This window comes from Eucyclogobius newberryi, unplaced genomic scaffold, assembly GCF_026437365.1.
Source record: "Eucyclogobius newberryi isolate DKJ021-1_F unplaced genomic scaffold, fEucNew1.0.hap1 SCAF_15, whole genome shotgun sequence".
In the NCBI taxonomy this organism is placed as follows: Eukaryota; Metazoa; Chordata; class Actinopteri; order Gobiiformes; family Gobiidae; genus Eucyclogobius; species Eucyclogobius newberryi.
The window spans coordinates 4,657,867-4,671,958 of NW_027315779.1; the positions used below are offsets into that span (position 1 = coordinate 4,657,867).

Below are 14,092 nucleotides of genomic sequence, written 5' to 3' on the forward strand. Positions count from 1 at the left end.
CCACGTTAAGGTGTCGGTTCAAGGAGAGGGGCGGCGGACAGGCGGATCGGTGCAGCGGCTGCAGTGATGCAGTCGCTGCATCGGACCGTTGTGGTAAAGAGGGAGCTGAGCCGAAAGGCAAAGGTCTCTATTTACCGGTCGGTCTACGTTCCTACCCTCACCTATGGTCATGAGCTTTGGGTAGTGACCGAAAGAACAAGATCGCGGAGACAAGCGGTCGAAATGAGTTTCCTCCGCCATGTGGCTGGGCGCTCCCTTAGAGATAAGGTGAGGAGCTCGGCCACACGGGGGGAGCTCGGAGTAGAGCCGCTGCTCCTCCACGCCGAGAGGAGCCAGCTGAGGTGGCTCGGGCATTTGTTCCGGATGCCTCCTGGGCGCCTCCCTCGGGAGGTGTTTCAGGCATGTCCCACCGGGAAGAGGCCCCGGGGAAGACCCAGGACACGCTGGAGAGACTATGTCTCTCGGCTGGCCTGGGAACGCCTCGGGATCCCCCCGGAGGAGTTGGAGGAAGTGTCTGGGGAGTAGGAAGTCTGGGAGTCCCTGCTCAGACTGCTACCCCCGCTTGATGGATGGAATTCAGCCTTATTTTTAGAGTGAACGGAGTAGAGCCAATTGTCAGAGCCGGGATTCAAATTCAACACTGCGGACTGCCTCTTTAGCCACTCAACCAATGGGCAGCAGCTTTTTAACTTTAAAATGTTTAATCAATCAAGTAATGAAGTTTAAATAACTGATCTAAAATGAAGCTAGCACTTTGAGTAGTGTTTTTCCTGCACTTTATACTTTTACGAACTTTGACTTAAATGAATAGACCTATTTTATGTAACTGCACAAATTTATACTCTTTCCACCACTGAGATAAATATAGGTTGACCTTTAGCCCAGACCATGATTTCCAGATAAGGCAACCCCAGTTTCTCCTTTAAAGCCAAGGAAAGTCAAGCTGTCAGTGCAGATGATGGTGCAGTTCTACACGACCATCATTGAGTCCATCCTCACCTCCTCCATCACCGTGTGGTTCACTGGAGCCACAGCCAGGGACAAACAGAGACTACAGCGCATTGTGTGCTCTGCTGAGAAGGGGATCGGCTGCAGACTTCCATCTCTACAGGACCTGTACGTCTCCAGGGCTCTGGGACGAGCAGGTCGGATCACAGCCGACCCTTCTCACCCTGGACACGGACTATTTGAGCCACTCAACCCAGGCAGGAGACCACTCCCCTCTGGCAGGAGGCTACTCCCCTCTGGCAGGAGGCCACTGCCCTCAGGCAGGAGGCCACTCCCCTCTGGCAGGAGGCCACTCCCCTCAGGCAGGAGGCCACTCCCCTCTGGCAGGAGGCCACTCCCCTCAGGCAGGAGGCCAGGGTCCATCCGGACCAGAACCTCCCGCCACAAGAACAGTTTCTTCCCTCTGCCGTGGGATTCATGAGCACTTCTTAACACTTTCTTAACACTTAACACTTCACTGCACTGTTCACTTTCTGTACAACAGCTGTAAATTTAACTGTACATTTTGTGTACATACTATGGTTTAACTTATAGTAAATTTAAATAGTTTTTCTTGCAATGAATTATTTGATTTGATAGATATTACTTTTATTATTGTTAATTATTGTGTGTGGCACCAAATCACTAATACAAGTTCCTGGCCTGTGAATTTTGTTTACTGACAATCGGTTCGGTTCTCTTTCTCTTGCAGTTGCTTGAGTCTGACACGAGATGACGCCGTTGTGTTGTTTTAACCCATCCGTGGCTTTGCCTCTGAACATCCTGAAAACAAACCCTCAACCCCTTTTCTCTCTTCTCACATAGTTGTAAGTTGTAAGATATATATTAACAATCATATTATTTTTTTCCTCAGCTATTTTTATTTCAGTCCCGCTTCAACTTTTGGAATCATTTAAATCCATATAGTCTATACTTGATTCCAAATATGAGTGAAACTGAAAGTAACACCGATTTAAGCATTTATTTGGCTATTTATTTATTATTGCACTTTTAAGAGAGAGAGAGCTTGATTTGTTTATTCATCATCTAGTCTCCTTTAGTGTTTGTGTTTGCCTGTGTCGGCACCAGCTCGTCCAGTGGCGCTGCGCCGCGTCCCGTCGCGTCCCGTCGCGTCCCGTCGCGATCCATCCACCTCCCGGTTCCCCTCGTTAACACATTTCACGTCTCACGCGCGGCTCTGGGCAAAGCCGCGAGCCGCTTTTTGACTGAGCAAAGGCCGCCGCGCCACGGTGTCTCATCTCGGAGCAGGAACCCGGGCGCATAAAAGACTCTTATTCTCCATAATCAAGGTCAAGAGCGTTTTTCAATCACCTTTGGGAATTAGAGGCTGGAGCCGCGCCAGGACCGGCTGCCAATCATCCTCACGGGCGGCTGAATAATACCAAAGTTGTTGACCTTTGGCACCTGAACAGATCGATATGCGGTAGTGGGTGTCGTTTGGGCCAAAAGACACAACTGCGCTCCTCTTAATAATATTTGTGTGCGTGTTTTTTTTGTTTTGTTCTGTTTTGATTCCCCGTGTGTGCGTCGCGACGTGATGAATTGTTAGAAATAACAGATGGAGCTGCGGGGAAAGACAAAGGAGGGAAATCTGCTCGCAATTATCCACAATTATGTTCATTGTTATATTTAGCTAATTATTGTTATTGTCACTTTTGTTTGCGTGTCTTGCGGCGCTGCGCTGCAATAAGGGCCCCGCGTCCCAAAGACAATGGGGGCCACGGATATGTTTTGACTGTGAAATATGGCTTTCGTAATTGAGCCTAACCAGCTGGGCTAAATAAAAAGGAAGAGTTAACGCATGGTGGAGGTTTGGAATCGCAAATGTGAAAGAATGACAACAGAAAACGTGTCGAGGGCTGTGCGTGAAAAAACAAAACAAATTTAAAAAAAAAAGTTTGGAGTCGTCTCTTCAAACGAGCCAGACCATTGTTTTGAGCTGAACACAATGCGGGTTTGATGAACAGAGATGGTTTTGTTGTGCTGTGTTATGAATGTCTCTTTTGCTGTTTAAAATAGCCTGTTTAGTTTAGGCTTTACAATCTTTAACAGTGCGGAATAACTGACACTTTATTGACCCTCAAAGGAAATTAACAAGTCGCTGCAGCTCTAATAAGTATCCAAGACACAAATAAAAACACAATACTACAATATATAATGTTCAGCAAAGCCAGAATCACGACTACGGTCAAATATATTAAAGCATAAACATAAGTATGTCATGCTCCTTATGAAATGACCCAAAACTCTTTAATCCGCTCATAATTTAGCTCTTTACTCCAACTTGTCAAGAGTGTGAAAATGTGACAAATGTGATTTTAAAGTTGTTTTCTGTAAACCCAGCCTTTACAACAGTGTCACATTCTGAATTGCTATAATTTTTGTCCAAACTGTGCCAAGTTCAAGCTCAAGAAACGTCGCGTCGTTGTGAATAAAACATCTGCCCTTGAACTGATTTTACTCATTTATTTCCTGAAACACAACTGCCATAAATAAAAATATATACATAAAAAACCTCCACTTCTTCTTCTTTTCCCATCTAATCACACACGAGCATCAGACCCGGGCGCGTTTCTCCCCCGTGCGTCCGTGCGCTCCACGCGGGAGAAGCGTCGCGCGGCGGAGGAGAGAGCGCGCGCTGCGTGGGGCGGACCTCACTCACTCACTCGCCGCGCGCGCGCTCCAACTCTCCCATTTTTGTCTGGGGGGCGTCTCCATCACCGCCGCGGTCCCCTCCCCTCTTCCCACTCCCCATCCCGGGCTCGTCTCTCTCCCACAGTCCTTTGGGGGAAGAGGCACAGAGCCGCGCGGCGGAGCATCTCACACAGTCACAGACGCGCGCGCGACACGGACACGTCCCGCAGCGGAGAGAGAGGAGAAAGAAAGTGTCACACGCAAACGCTCTTGACATGTGACGCTTGATGTGACACTTCACCCGGACCAGGACGCACTTTGAAACAGCTTTTTTTTGCTCTCGATCACGCTGGGAATTTACACTTTGGACATGCGTTTCGCTCAGTTGTAGCGCGTCTTCTTCTGCTTCTTCTTCTTCTTCTTCTGCTTCTTCTTCTTCAAGAACAAGTGCAACCGGGAGAAAACGAGGACGTAGGGACTTTGGGACAAGACGCAATAAAACAAAACAATAGACAAAAGAGGAGAGGTGCGGAGTGTTGATGTTCGGGATCCAGGAGAGCATCCAGAGAAGCGGCGGCGGACTGAAAGAGGAGCCGCTGGGAGCAGGGATGAACACGGTCCGGAGTTGGATGCAGGGAGGAGGCGTGCTGGACGCCAACACGGCCGCGCAAAGGTGAGCCGCGGGGAGGATTGTGCAGCCCAGCATCTCCTCAGCGTTTGGAAAAGCAGGGTCGGTGCCGGGCTAAACTTTGCGGTGTGACCATTGGGAGGAAAAGAGAGTAGAAAAGTCCACTTGTGTAGCTATTTGTCCCCCTCTCAAAGTCATGCAGGCTTAAGTGGATTGATCATTAAATGTTTGCCATGTGGTTGGGATTTTTTATGTATTTATTTTTGGCCACAAAGTTAGTGCGTAAAGTTATTAGTCATTTATAATTTATACAAAGCTCATTGAAGCAAAATAACCCCCCCAAACACAGCATATTCATGGGTTTCAACTTCCTGTCCCATGCAACATTCTGAAGACTTTTCCCCCATTCATATGATAGTTTATTTTATATTGTTAATCAGTGTGATAACGGTCCTAATTCCTCACCATTCTGAAATCTATGGATAGCAATGAGCCTAACTAAATTGTGAGCATATTGATTAGAATAAAATAGCCTTATTCATGATAGAAGTGCATGGCTAGTCTATATAAATTGCAAAAATCAAAATAGAACCTACATTTTCTCGCATTTTTTAATTACAAAATCAAAACTTCCCCTCACCAAACAACACTAGAATTGTAAGTCTGCAAGACATATTGAGGTCGGACGCACTTGTCAGCATTATTTATACGGGTTATGATGAATAAATAGGTAGATAATGCCGTGGTGACACCGGCTGACGGCTTGGCGTGTGTCCGCAGCGGAGTGGGTCTGGCCCGGGCGCACTTTGAGAAGCAGCCGCCCTCGAACCTGCGCAAGTCCAACTTCTTCCACTTCGTGCTGGCGCTGTACGACAGGCAAGGGCAGCCCGTGGAGATCGAGAGGACCAGCTTCGTGGACTTCATCGAGAAAGAAAAGGTTTGTGTCTCCGGGAGGATTTCAAAAGGCGTAACGTAATCGCGTGACAGCCCGGAGGCCTTATTCCCCACGGGATTCAATGTCAATTTCACGTTTTAAAAAAAAAAAAAATCCATAAAAGAGTAAATATTATCAATACTACGCGGGTCATTGTGTAACAAATTGAATTGCAAGTATTAATAATTTACTGGAAAAAATTATGTATGCATTTTTTTTGTATTTATGTCTTTTAACGATTTAGCCTATTTTTACGTTTACGACTTCCGCTCTGGTTCGGTAGATTCACCTTTTCGTCCTCGCGTTTACTTTGCCAGCAATTTGGTTTTAAAAAGCTTAACAGTTTTGTGTCGAAGTTCATCAAAATCAACAACAACATTTGACTATTTCACTATTGTGGTCCACTAAATAAATAACGTCGCGTTCCACTTCCTTTGTGAATCTGCTTGGATGAAATGTTGGCTCGCTTTCTCAAAACGCCAAAGTTGTAATTCAAGAGAAACGTAAACAAATACAATAAAACTCGGGACAATTGGACGCCCGCTGTAAATCACGACTCGTTTTGACTGTGCACTGCTTTAATTAAGGCCTCGACGCTTGTGTATACTTGAAATAATTGTGTGCTTAATGTGTTTGTGAAGGAGACGAGCGGCGAAAAGACCAATAACGGGATTCATTACCGTCTGCAGCTCCTGTACAGCAACGGTGAGTCAACGCTTGTTTACGCTGCATTCACACAGAGTTAAAAGCTACATTTTATTATTTAAGAGGACGTTCAAAACTGTTGCTTTGGCACCGCGCGGCTCGAATATCAAACGCACCGTCACCCATTGTGTTCGGAGCATGTAACGAGACCAAATCTAAGAGAAACGACACCCTTTAAACGCCTCCTGAACGCACCGTGCTGTGGTCTTTCCCATGCGCGTCTCTCTCTCTCTCTCTCTCTGTGTGTGTGTGTGTCATTGTAAGTGTCACTAATTGTTTGTTGCTGTGTGTGTGTGTTTGTGTGTGTGTTTGTGCGGCTTGTGGTGGTGACTCCGGGGCCTTTGAGCTTCGGGAGCTGGCAACAATATCAAAACTGCAGTTGCAAAAGTCTCAAAACTGCAGTTGGAACGGTCTATACAGCGTCTGCGTCTGCGTGGGTTCGATCGGCCACACGTGCAAAGCATCACCACGAGTCCTCACTGAACCTTTTGTTGTCACTGCGCTCAAAAGCATGTTTTTTTTTTTCTGATTTTTATTGGCGTTTGAGATTTGCCTTGTCGTTGTGGATGAAGAACAATAAGGTTATTTAAAAGAAAGACACTGTGGTTCCAGTTATAGGTTTGGTAAAGGCTGAAAACCAAACCGAGGAGTGTAAATTTGAACAGACAAACATCATAATAAACTTCATGCATTGCTTAAAAAAAACATAAAAGGAGTTTGTTCTTTTTGTATTTTACATTTTGTGCAGATATTAAACCAGAAGCATGTTACTAAAGCGATAAGCGATTGGGTTTATAATAACTGCACTGTTAAAATTCACAATAAAGCATAAACAAAGACTTAATTCATAATGAACAAGTAGTTTATTAAGAATCAGTCAGGCTCAGTTACTACCTAATTAATACTTTAACTCCTTAATTAAGTGGTCACTGCCTGAATAATTCTTTATTAACTATTTGTTCATTATGAATTGTCTTTGTTTATACTTTATTAAGGCTGTTAAAAGTGTAGTTATTATAAAGTAGTACACAAACATCCATCTTTCTCATGATGATGTTTTATGGTAACATGTGGTATTTATATTGCAATACAAAATAGTCAAACTTTATTGAGTCACAAGGGAAATGTCACCGGAAAAATAATACAATTAAAAGAAGTCCTAACAATAAGCAAATTTAAAGAGCAATTCATTCTGATTTGTAGTAGCTGAATATGAATAAATGTAATATACCTTAAACTTCTCTATAATAACAATGCTACTGTAACTTAATATTAGTGTTGTCACCATAAAAAAAAAAAATCAAACTTGATTTTGATACTAAGGAATAGGCCTGATACTCAATACCACTTTTGATACTACAATGATAATAGAATAGACTGTAATCTTCAGCCCGGAATAATAATTTCTTTGTGTTCCCATGTGGTTCTGATAACTGTTCAGGAAAGGTCAGATTTAGTCCTGTTTGACATCTTTTTTAGTATCAATACTTGTTGTAATGAGGATCTAGTTTTGATACTAGTTTTTGTACTGATTATTGACAGATTTATTTCTACTTTTGACAACCCTAATTCTAATCACGTAACTTCAGTTTAGTGAGTGTTTAATGAGTCAAAGTTGAAATAAAGTAGTTTGCCCTTGTGTTTTTTATCCAATTTATGTTGAGGTTAAATCATAGCCATGTTTAAGCTCTAAACAAAAAGCAAATATGTACTTTTCTAATTGTAACATTTTTATGGTAACATGTAGTATTTCACACTGCATTTCAGAAATGGCTTAAATTAACTTTTTTCATCCACATTACTTACTTATTATTAATTATATACAAATTTACAATACAATATTCTAAATTTGGGACCTCTATCTAATATTTACACCTAATAAGTTGATTCATATCGAACAAATATTTTATTAAGAATGATTCTGGCTTAGTAACGACTTAAAGAAGGTATTAATTAAGTAGTTACCAATCTTAAATCATTCTTTAAAGACTGTTTGTTCATAAGTCTTTGCTTTATTATGGCTTATAAAAGTGTAGTTATTAAAGTGTTATCAAAAATCTTAACAAAGAGCAAACTGAATCGTAATAATCCTGAATTGTAGTTTAAAAATACATGACTAAAATGAGTAAAAAATGAAATTTGCATATAAAATCCCTGTAATGACAATACTACTGCGACTTATTCAGAACCCAATTGTCCCTCCAGTTGCTACTGTTGCTACTGCAGTACTTTTAGCATTGAACATGTATTATTTGAACATACTTTGAACCCGAGCGTGTGCAGATCCTCATGTTTTCCCTCCTCTCTCGTGACAGGCATCCGAACAGAGCAAGACTTTTACGTGCGGCTCATTGACTCCATGACGAAGCAGGTAAACGTTCTCTCCTTGCTCTCCGCATCCGGTGTGTAACTCTCCTGTTACCGTAGTTACAATACGCTCCTGCACTCATCCGGTTCTTCTCTCTCTTTCTCTCTTTGCCCCCGTTTGTGAGCGCGGGTGGGTGTTTCCCCCGTCATCTCGTGCGTGGGGGGTTCACATCCACTCGCAGTGAATAGCTCCAGGCGTTTTTCTGTCTTTCTTTCTTTTTCTTTCTTTCTTTCACTCTTCCGTCGGTGTGTGTGTGTGTGTTTCTTCTCGCTGTGATTAGCGTTAGAGGGGGTGGCGGGCGGCGAACAGGAGTCGCTCACGGTGGGATGTGGGGAGACGTAACAGCACCTTTGGGAGACGGGCCGCTGTTAGTAAAGGTGGATGTTCTCCGATCGCATCTCGCCATTTTGAGGGGTTTCTGTACGCGTGCAGAGTTAAAGAAGAGAACGGAGAACGTACCTGCCTGTTTTTCATAGTTTTGGCCGGGGTGCGACTTATAATTATATTTATACTTATATACTTATACTCCAGAGTGACTTATATGTGATATTATTTGTTATTTTCACACTTGCAACCGCATTTCATACTCCAGTGCGACTTATATATGTTTTTTCTCTTCTCTATTATGCATTTTTTTGGCTGGTGTGACTTATACTCCAGAAAATACGGTATCGTGAAAAGAAACATCACGATTTTACAACACGATTTTTATTCACGATTACTGACATTGCAACCAACGGTGAAATCCTTCATTTACTTTTGATTTATTGCCATTCCTCAAACTTTCATCCAGATAAATTCATAGTTTCTGTGCTTTTTTGGCGTAAGATTGAACTGAAATTACTCACAATTCTCACGATTATTATTATTTTTCATCTCTTATTGATCAACCGAATAATCTTGACATCTCTACATATAACCTCACCTAGCAAAAACAAAAACATGAAATGGAACTAAATCGTAGAGGTATCGTTTTGGTAATAAAAGGTCAAATCATTTATTGAGTGTCTGCGTGACGTCACGCAGGCACTATATGTTCTTGTATTGTGGAAATTTTGTATTATTATATTTTCCATGATTTTCCATTTAGCTAGTGTCAACTCCTTAACGCTTCAACCGATTTCAACATGTTATACCTCATTACGATCGCTTTCGCAGTAGTGCTATTACTTTTGACATTTGAACAACTTGTACCTTTTGCAGAATCTTCAAAAGTATTAGTACTTTTTCCCCATTTAAAAATGAATTTGGGCATTATGAGAATTCTTTACCCTTTATTCTTTAGGCTTTATTCTTTAGAATTTTGGGACGGAGCCAGTCGAGCGCGAGAGAGCGAGAGAGAGAGCGAGAGAGAGAGAGAGAGAGGGGGTGAGAGGGAGAGGGGGAGAGGGAGAGAGAGAGAGGGAGGGAGTGAGAAGGAGGGAGAGAGGGAGAGAGAGAGAGGGAGAGGGAGGGAGGGAGTGAGAGGGAGAGAGAGAGAGAGTGAGGGGGTGACAGGGAGAGGGGGAGAGGGGGAGAGGGAGAGGGAGGGAGTGAGAAGGAGGGAGAGAGGGAGAGAGAGAGAGGGAGAGGGAGGGAGGGAGTGAGAGGGAGAGAGAGAGAGAGTGAGGGGGTGAGAGGGAGAGGGGGAGAGGGAGAGAGGGAGAGGGAGGGAGTGAGAAGGAGGGAGAGAGGGAGAGAGAGAGAGGGAGAGGGAGGGAGGGAGTGAGAGGGAGAGAGAGAGAGAGTGAGGGGGTGACAGGGAGAGGGGGAGAGGGGGAGAGGGAGAGAGAGAGAGGGAGAGGGAGAGAGAGAGGGAGAGAGGGAGAGGGGGAGAGAGAGAGAGGGAGAGGGAGAGAGAGAGAGAGAGGGGGTGAGAGGGAGAGGGGGAGAGGGAGAGAGGGAGAGGGAGGGAGTGAGAAGGAGGGAGAGAGGGAGAGAGAGAGAGGGAGAGGGAGGGAGGGAGTGAGAGGGAGAGAGAGAGAGAGTGAGGGGGTGACAGGGAGAGGGGGAGAGGGGGAGAGGGAGAGAGAGAGAGGGAGAGGGAGAGAGAGAGGGAGAGAGGGAGAGGGGGAGAGAGAGAGAGGGAGAGGGAGAGAGAGAGAGAGAGGGGGTGACAGGGAGAGGGGGAGAGGGAAAGAGAGAGAGAGAGGGAGGGGGAGAGGGAGGGAGAGGGAGAGACGCAGACACTCCAGCAATGGCTTCAGCCATTGCAGATTTTCTAGTCTTACCATTTCTCTTTATCTTGCTTTCAAAAGCCCAATCCATTTGAGTGATGTAAACGATATAATTCCGTTCCGTCTTGAGCAAATCCCCTGTACTGTTCTAGAAGATAGTTTCTAAAAGACAGAAAGAGAAATAGCAGATGTTTGCGCTTGGCTTGAGTCGTATTTAGTCTTAAAGTTGGAGTCTTATCACTTCCAGCTGCACTCAAGACAAACTGCCGACTATAAATATGATGTTGTTGTATGTAAGCTTTATTAGGCACAGTAGATGGAGAAACGCAGCCACAAATCTCTCAACTCCGGAATCCAACCACAACTTACTCTTGAAACGATCTGAAATGCAGTTCGTCTTGAGTTTACCTAAAACGGTCACGCTCTTAGTTCAGTTTGAGACACTATTATACCATTATTGCCGCTGTCTCGTTACACGTGCATGAGTGAACTGCTGTTTATTTGCATTTGACTTTACTTCCTCCTTTGCTATTTATATGTGTTGTTTTTGACGTGTTTTTTGTAACAATTGCATTTAAGCCTGTGCTGCGTGAGAGAATATTCTGAGGATTTTGTGGCAATTTGAGCAGAAACGTGCCAAAAGGTGCTCGTGAACTTCGTGGTCGAAGTTCAAATGTCACACAAAACATGTACGGACTGAAACGTAAAGACAAACGCGATGAATTTTCGACTTTTATCTTTTCTTTTGCAACTTTCTGCTCTATTTGTTTTTTAATCAAACTTTCCCACTGCCTTTTTTATCGTTTTGACGAGAAACAATGCACCCAAAGTCATAATTTTGCACACATACATACATTATTAGAAGTATCTCCCGCTTTTAATGTGTATTTGACCAAGCTTTGGTGGTAAATAAATGTTTTTTTTTCCTGAAGAAGAACTCTATAATCAATCTCCGACCCAGGAATTATGTAGGTTATAGCTTTTCAAAATGCGGTTTGAATGCATCTTTGACCCTCTCACACAAACAGCTGAAGTCTTGCATGCCTTAGAGAGAAACTGTTCACAAAGAACACTGTTTAGCCCGGGCTCAGACGCTCCGAACACACTCCGGCGGCTTAAGCGCTCCAGGCCTCGGTCCCAGTGGAAGTCCAGGGCAAAACGCTGCTTTATTTCACTGCCTTTTGGAGCGTAAATGCAGGAGATTTTAGGTGTGCGGAGGCCATTTGTCTTGGCGCAGGTGTGCGAGGCGAACGCACGTGAACGCTGGCCCCACCGGAACGTGCGTGACCAAGAAACGTGTGCTTGAGACTGTAATAAGGACAGGAAAACAGCAATGTTGAGAGAATACTGTGTTTTTGAGAGTTTGTGTTTTTAAACGGTGTGCGATTCTGCTTCCAGTTTAGTTGTGTGTTCATTTTCTGTCAAGTCGTTTTTTTTACACTTTTTTACTAGTGTTGTCACGATACCAATATTTCAAACTCGATTTCAATACTCAGGGAAACACTTAATTCTCCGCACCGATTTAGATACAACAATTTTAATTAATGTACAGTTTTCTAGCTCAATGTTATAGTCAAAATAATAGTGCTTCCTTTATTATTAAACACTGTGGTCTCATCCCAGTTCTGACGAAGCTCAAGTGGTTCTCAAAATGGTGGAAATGGTTCACAAAAGGTCAAATTATGTGATTTCCTTTGGTATCTAAGCTTTCAAATGAGTGTCTAGTTTCAGTATCGATAAGTATCTGCTTTTCGATACTTTTGACAACCCGTAAAAGGTGCGTTAACCTTTCTGGTGCTGGTCTGGGCCTGGTATGTCCCACAGTATGGCATTATCTTCTCAATCCCATGCGTTTTTTTGTGGCTGAAAAATACCTTGAAAAGACACGTATTCCTACTGTGAGCGCCGTCGCCTCTCCTAAGCAGTTTAATGCCAATGACTCATCTCCACGGAGACGAGCAGATGGCCACGCCCCCTCCACCAGAAAGGTTACGTAGTGCACCTTTAAGCAGTGCAAAGTATTCTGCTGGATTGCTCTCTGCTTGTTTTGCTCGCGCTACTTACTCCAAATAAATAAACACAGCGTTAGCTCGTGCGGTCGAAGCGCTGCAAACAGGTGCTGTGACCCAAACATGAGTCAATAGAACCAGGGCCAAGTCCGGCCTCATTACAGATGCACTTCAAGGGCCACTGGTCTGGACTGGGACTGCTGAGGAAGAAAAACGATGGATTTTTATACTTTATTTACTATTGTGAATGCGGGGGACCATTTTGGATGATTGCGTTATTTAGTTATACAAGTTCTGACTCTTGTGTATGTACAAAGGAAGTCGCATTTACTATTAAGCTAGATTTGCTTTGAGTGTAAATTACTGAACGTTTGAAGAACGCAAGCAAAACTCCAAAATGAGCAACTTCTGAAGTCCAAAACATGACTTTCTACTTTCACTTACTTCAGCGTTTTTTATTGTAGCGCTGGGTTTATACCAAATCTGTGTTGTGCGTGGCTCCAAAATCTTTAAAATGCAATACTTTGACCTCAGAGCATTGCGGGCGTGGTCCGGGGGAGACGACATCGCAGGGGTCCGGAGCGGGGTTCAGGTAATTAGACGTGAGCAAATACGCACCGCAACACGCTGTGGTTTGTGTAGCTGACCGTCTACGAGGAACGCGCTCAGAATACACGCTCAGAATACACGCTCAGAATACACGCTCAGAATACACGCTCAGAATACACGCTCAGAATACACGCTGAACCCGCCTCGTACTGACTGTACACAAGGCCTCGTGTGGGCCAGTGTTCTTCAGCCTCGTTTGGGTCACAGAACACTTTCTTGGTTGAGAAGATTCCACATATTAACAAATCACACCTTTTAGAGACGTATAATGCAGCGATATTGTCCACGCCACTGTATCCGGTTCTTCCCATTTGGTTGTGGCGATTGTGTTGCTTTCTTTTTTGGATTAGTTTGCCCTGGAAAACTCCAAAATTGTATCGAATTAAATCCATGTGTGCATCTGTGAACTCTGATTGGACATTTTCCCAAGGCACACCTGGCCACGCCTCAAAGTACACTGGCACACTGAAGATCAAGTATGTATTGTAGGCTCTTTTCTTTTCTCACACATGATGTAATTGAAACCGCGGGTGCTCTTTGAAGCTGTAAGCCTGGTCTACCTGTTCAGACCAGCGCTCGACGGTGGTAAATAACAGCGGAGCTCGCCCTCCCGCTCTCCGCTCGCTCCTTAAACGAGCGCATCTCGCCGCCGCATGTCGAACAGCGTCTGCGAGAGAGCCGCGCCGCCCAGACACTTCTCCGGCTGACAGTAACGCGGGGCGAAGTGTGTTCCCTGCTTAACGCCGCCTTGTTTACACGCCGCGCATGTCACACCGCTTCAAAGGAGCCGGGGAGAGGAGCCGAGGAGAGGAGCTAGGAGACAGGGGAAGGCAGATGAAAGGAATGGAGCGCAGCCGCCTAAGTGACAATTTGATGAAACGCCCTAAGAAAACGTGCGCCGGGACCCACTTTTAACAAGAGCTTGTCAAACAGCACTGGACTATACGTTATTATTATGATGAAAATTACTCTTGGTGTCATTTGGTGGATCCAGATGGCTTAAGTTTGGAAAGAGGACACAGCCGAGGCAGGAACTTAAGT

The 14,092-nt window shown here is 44.3% G+C and overlaps 1 protein-coding gene across 2 annotated transcripts in view; it reads left to right on the plus strand.

Moving 5' to 3' along the window:
* Nucleotides 1-4,120: 4,120 nt before the first annotated feature.
* LOC140360532 (transcription factor COE1-like) overlaps nucleotides 4,121-14,092 on the plus strand; it is a 153,549-nt gene continuing 143,577 nt past the window's right edge. For both annotated transcript variants that reach the window (XM_072445775.1, XM_072445776.1), the window contains exons 1-4: nucleotides 4,121-4,315; nucleotides 5,051-5,207; nucleotides 5,846-5,909; nucleotides 8,225-8,280. In XM_072445775.1, the coding sequence (XP_072301876.1) occupies nucleotides 4,182-4,315; nucleotides 5,051-5,207; nucleotides 5,846-5,909; nucleotides 8,225-8,280 (411 nt within the window). In that variant the 5' untranslated portion in view covers nucleotides 4,121-4,181. The remainder of the gene's footprint in view (nucleotides 4,316-5,050; nucleotides 5,208-5,845; nucleotides 5,910-8,224; nucleotides 8,281-14,092) is intronic.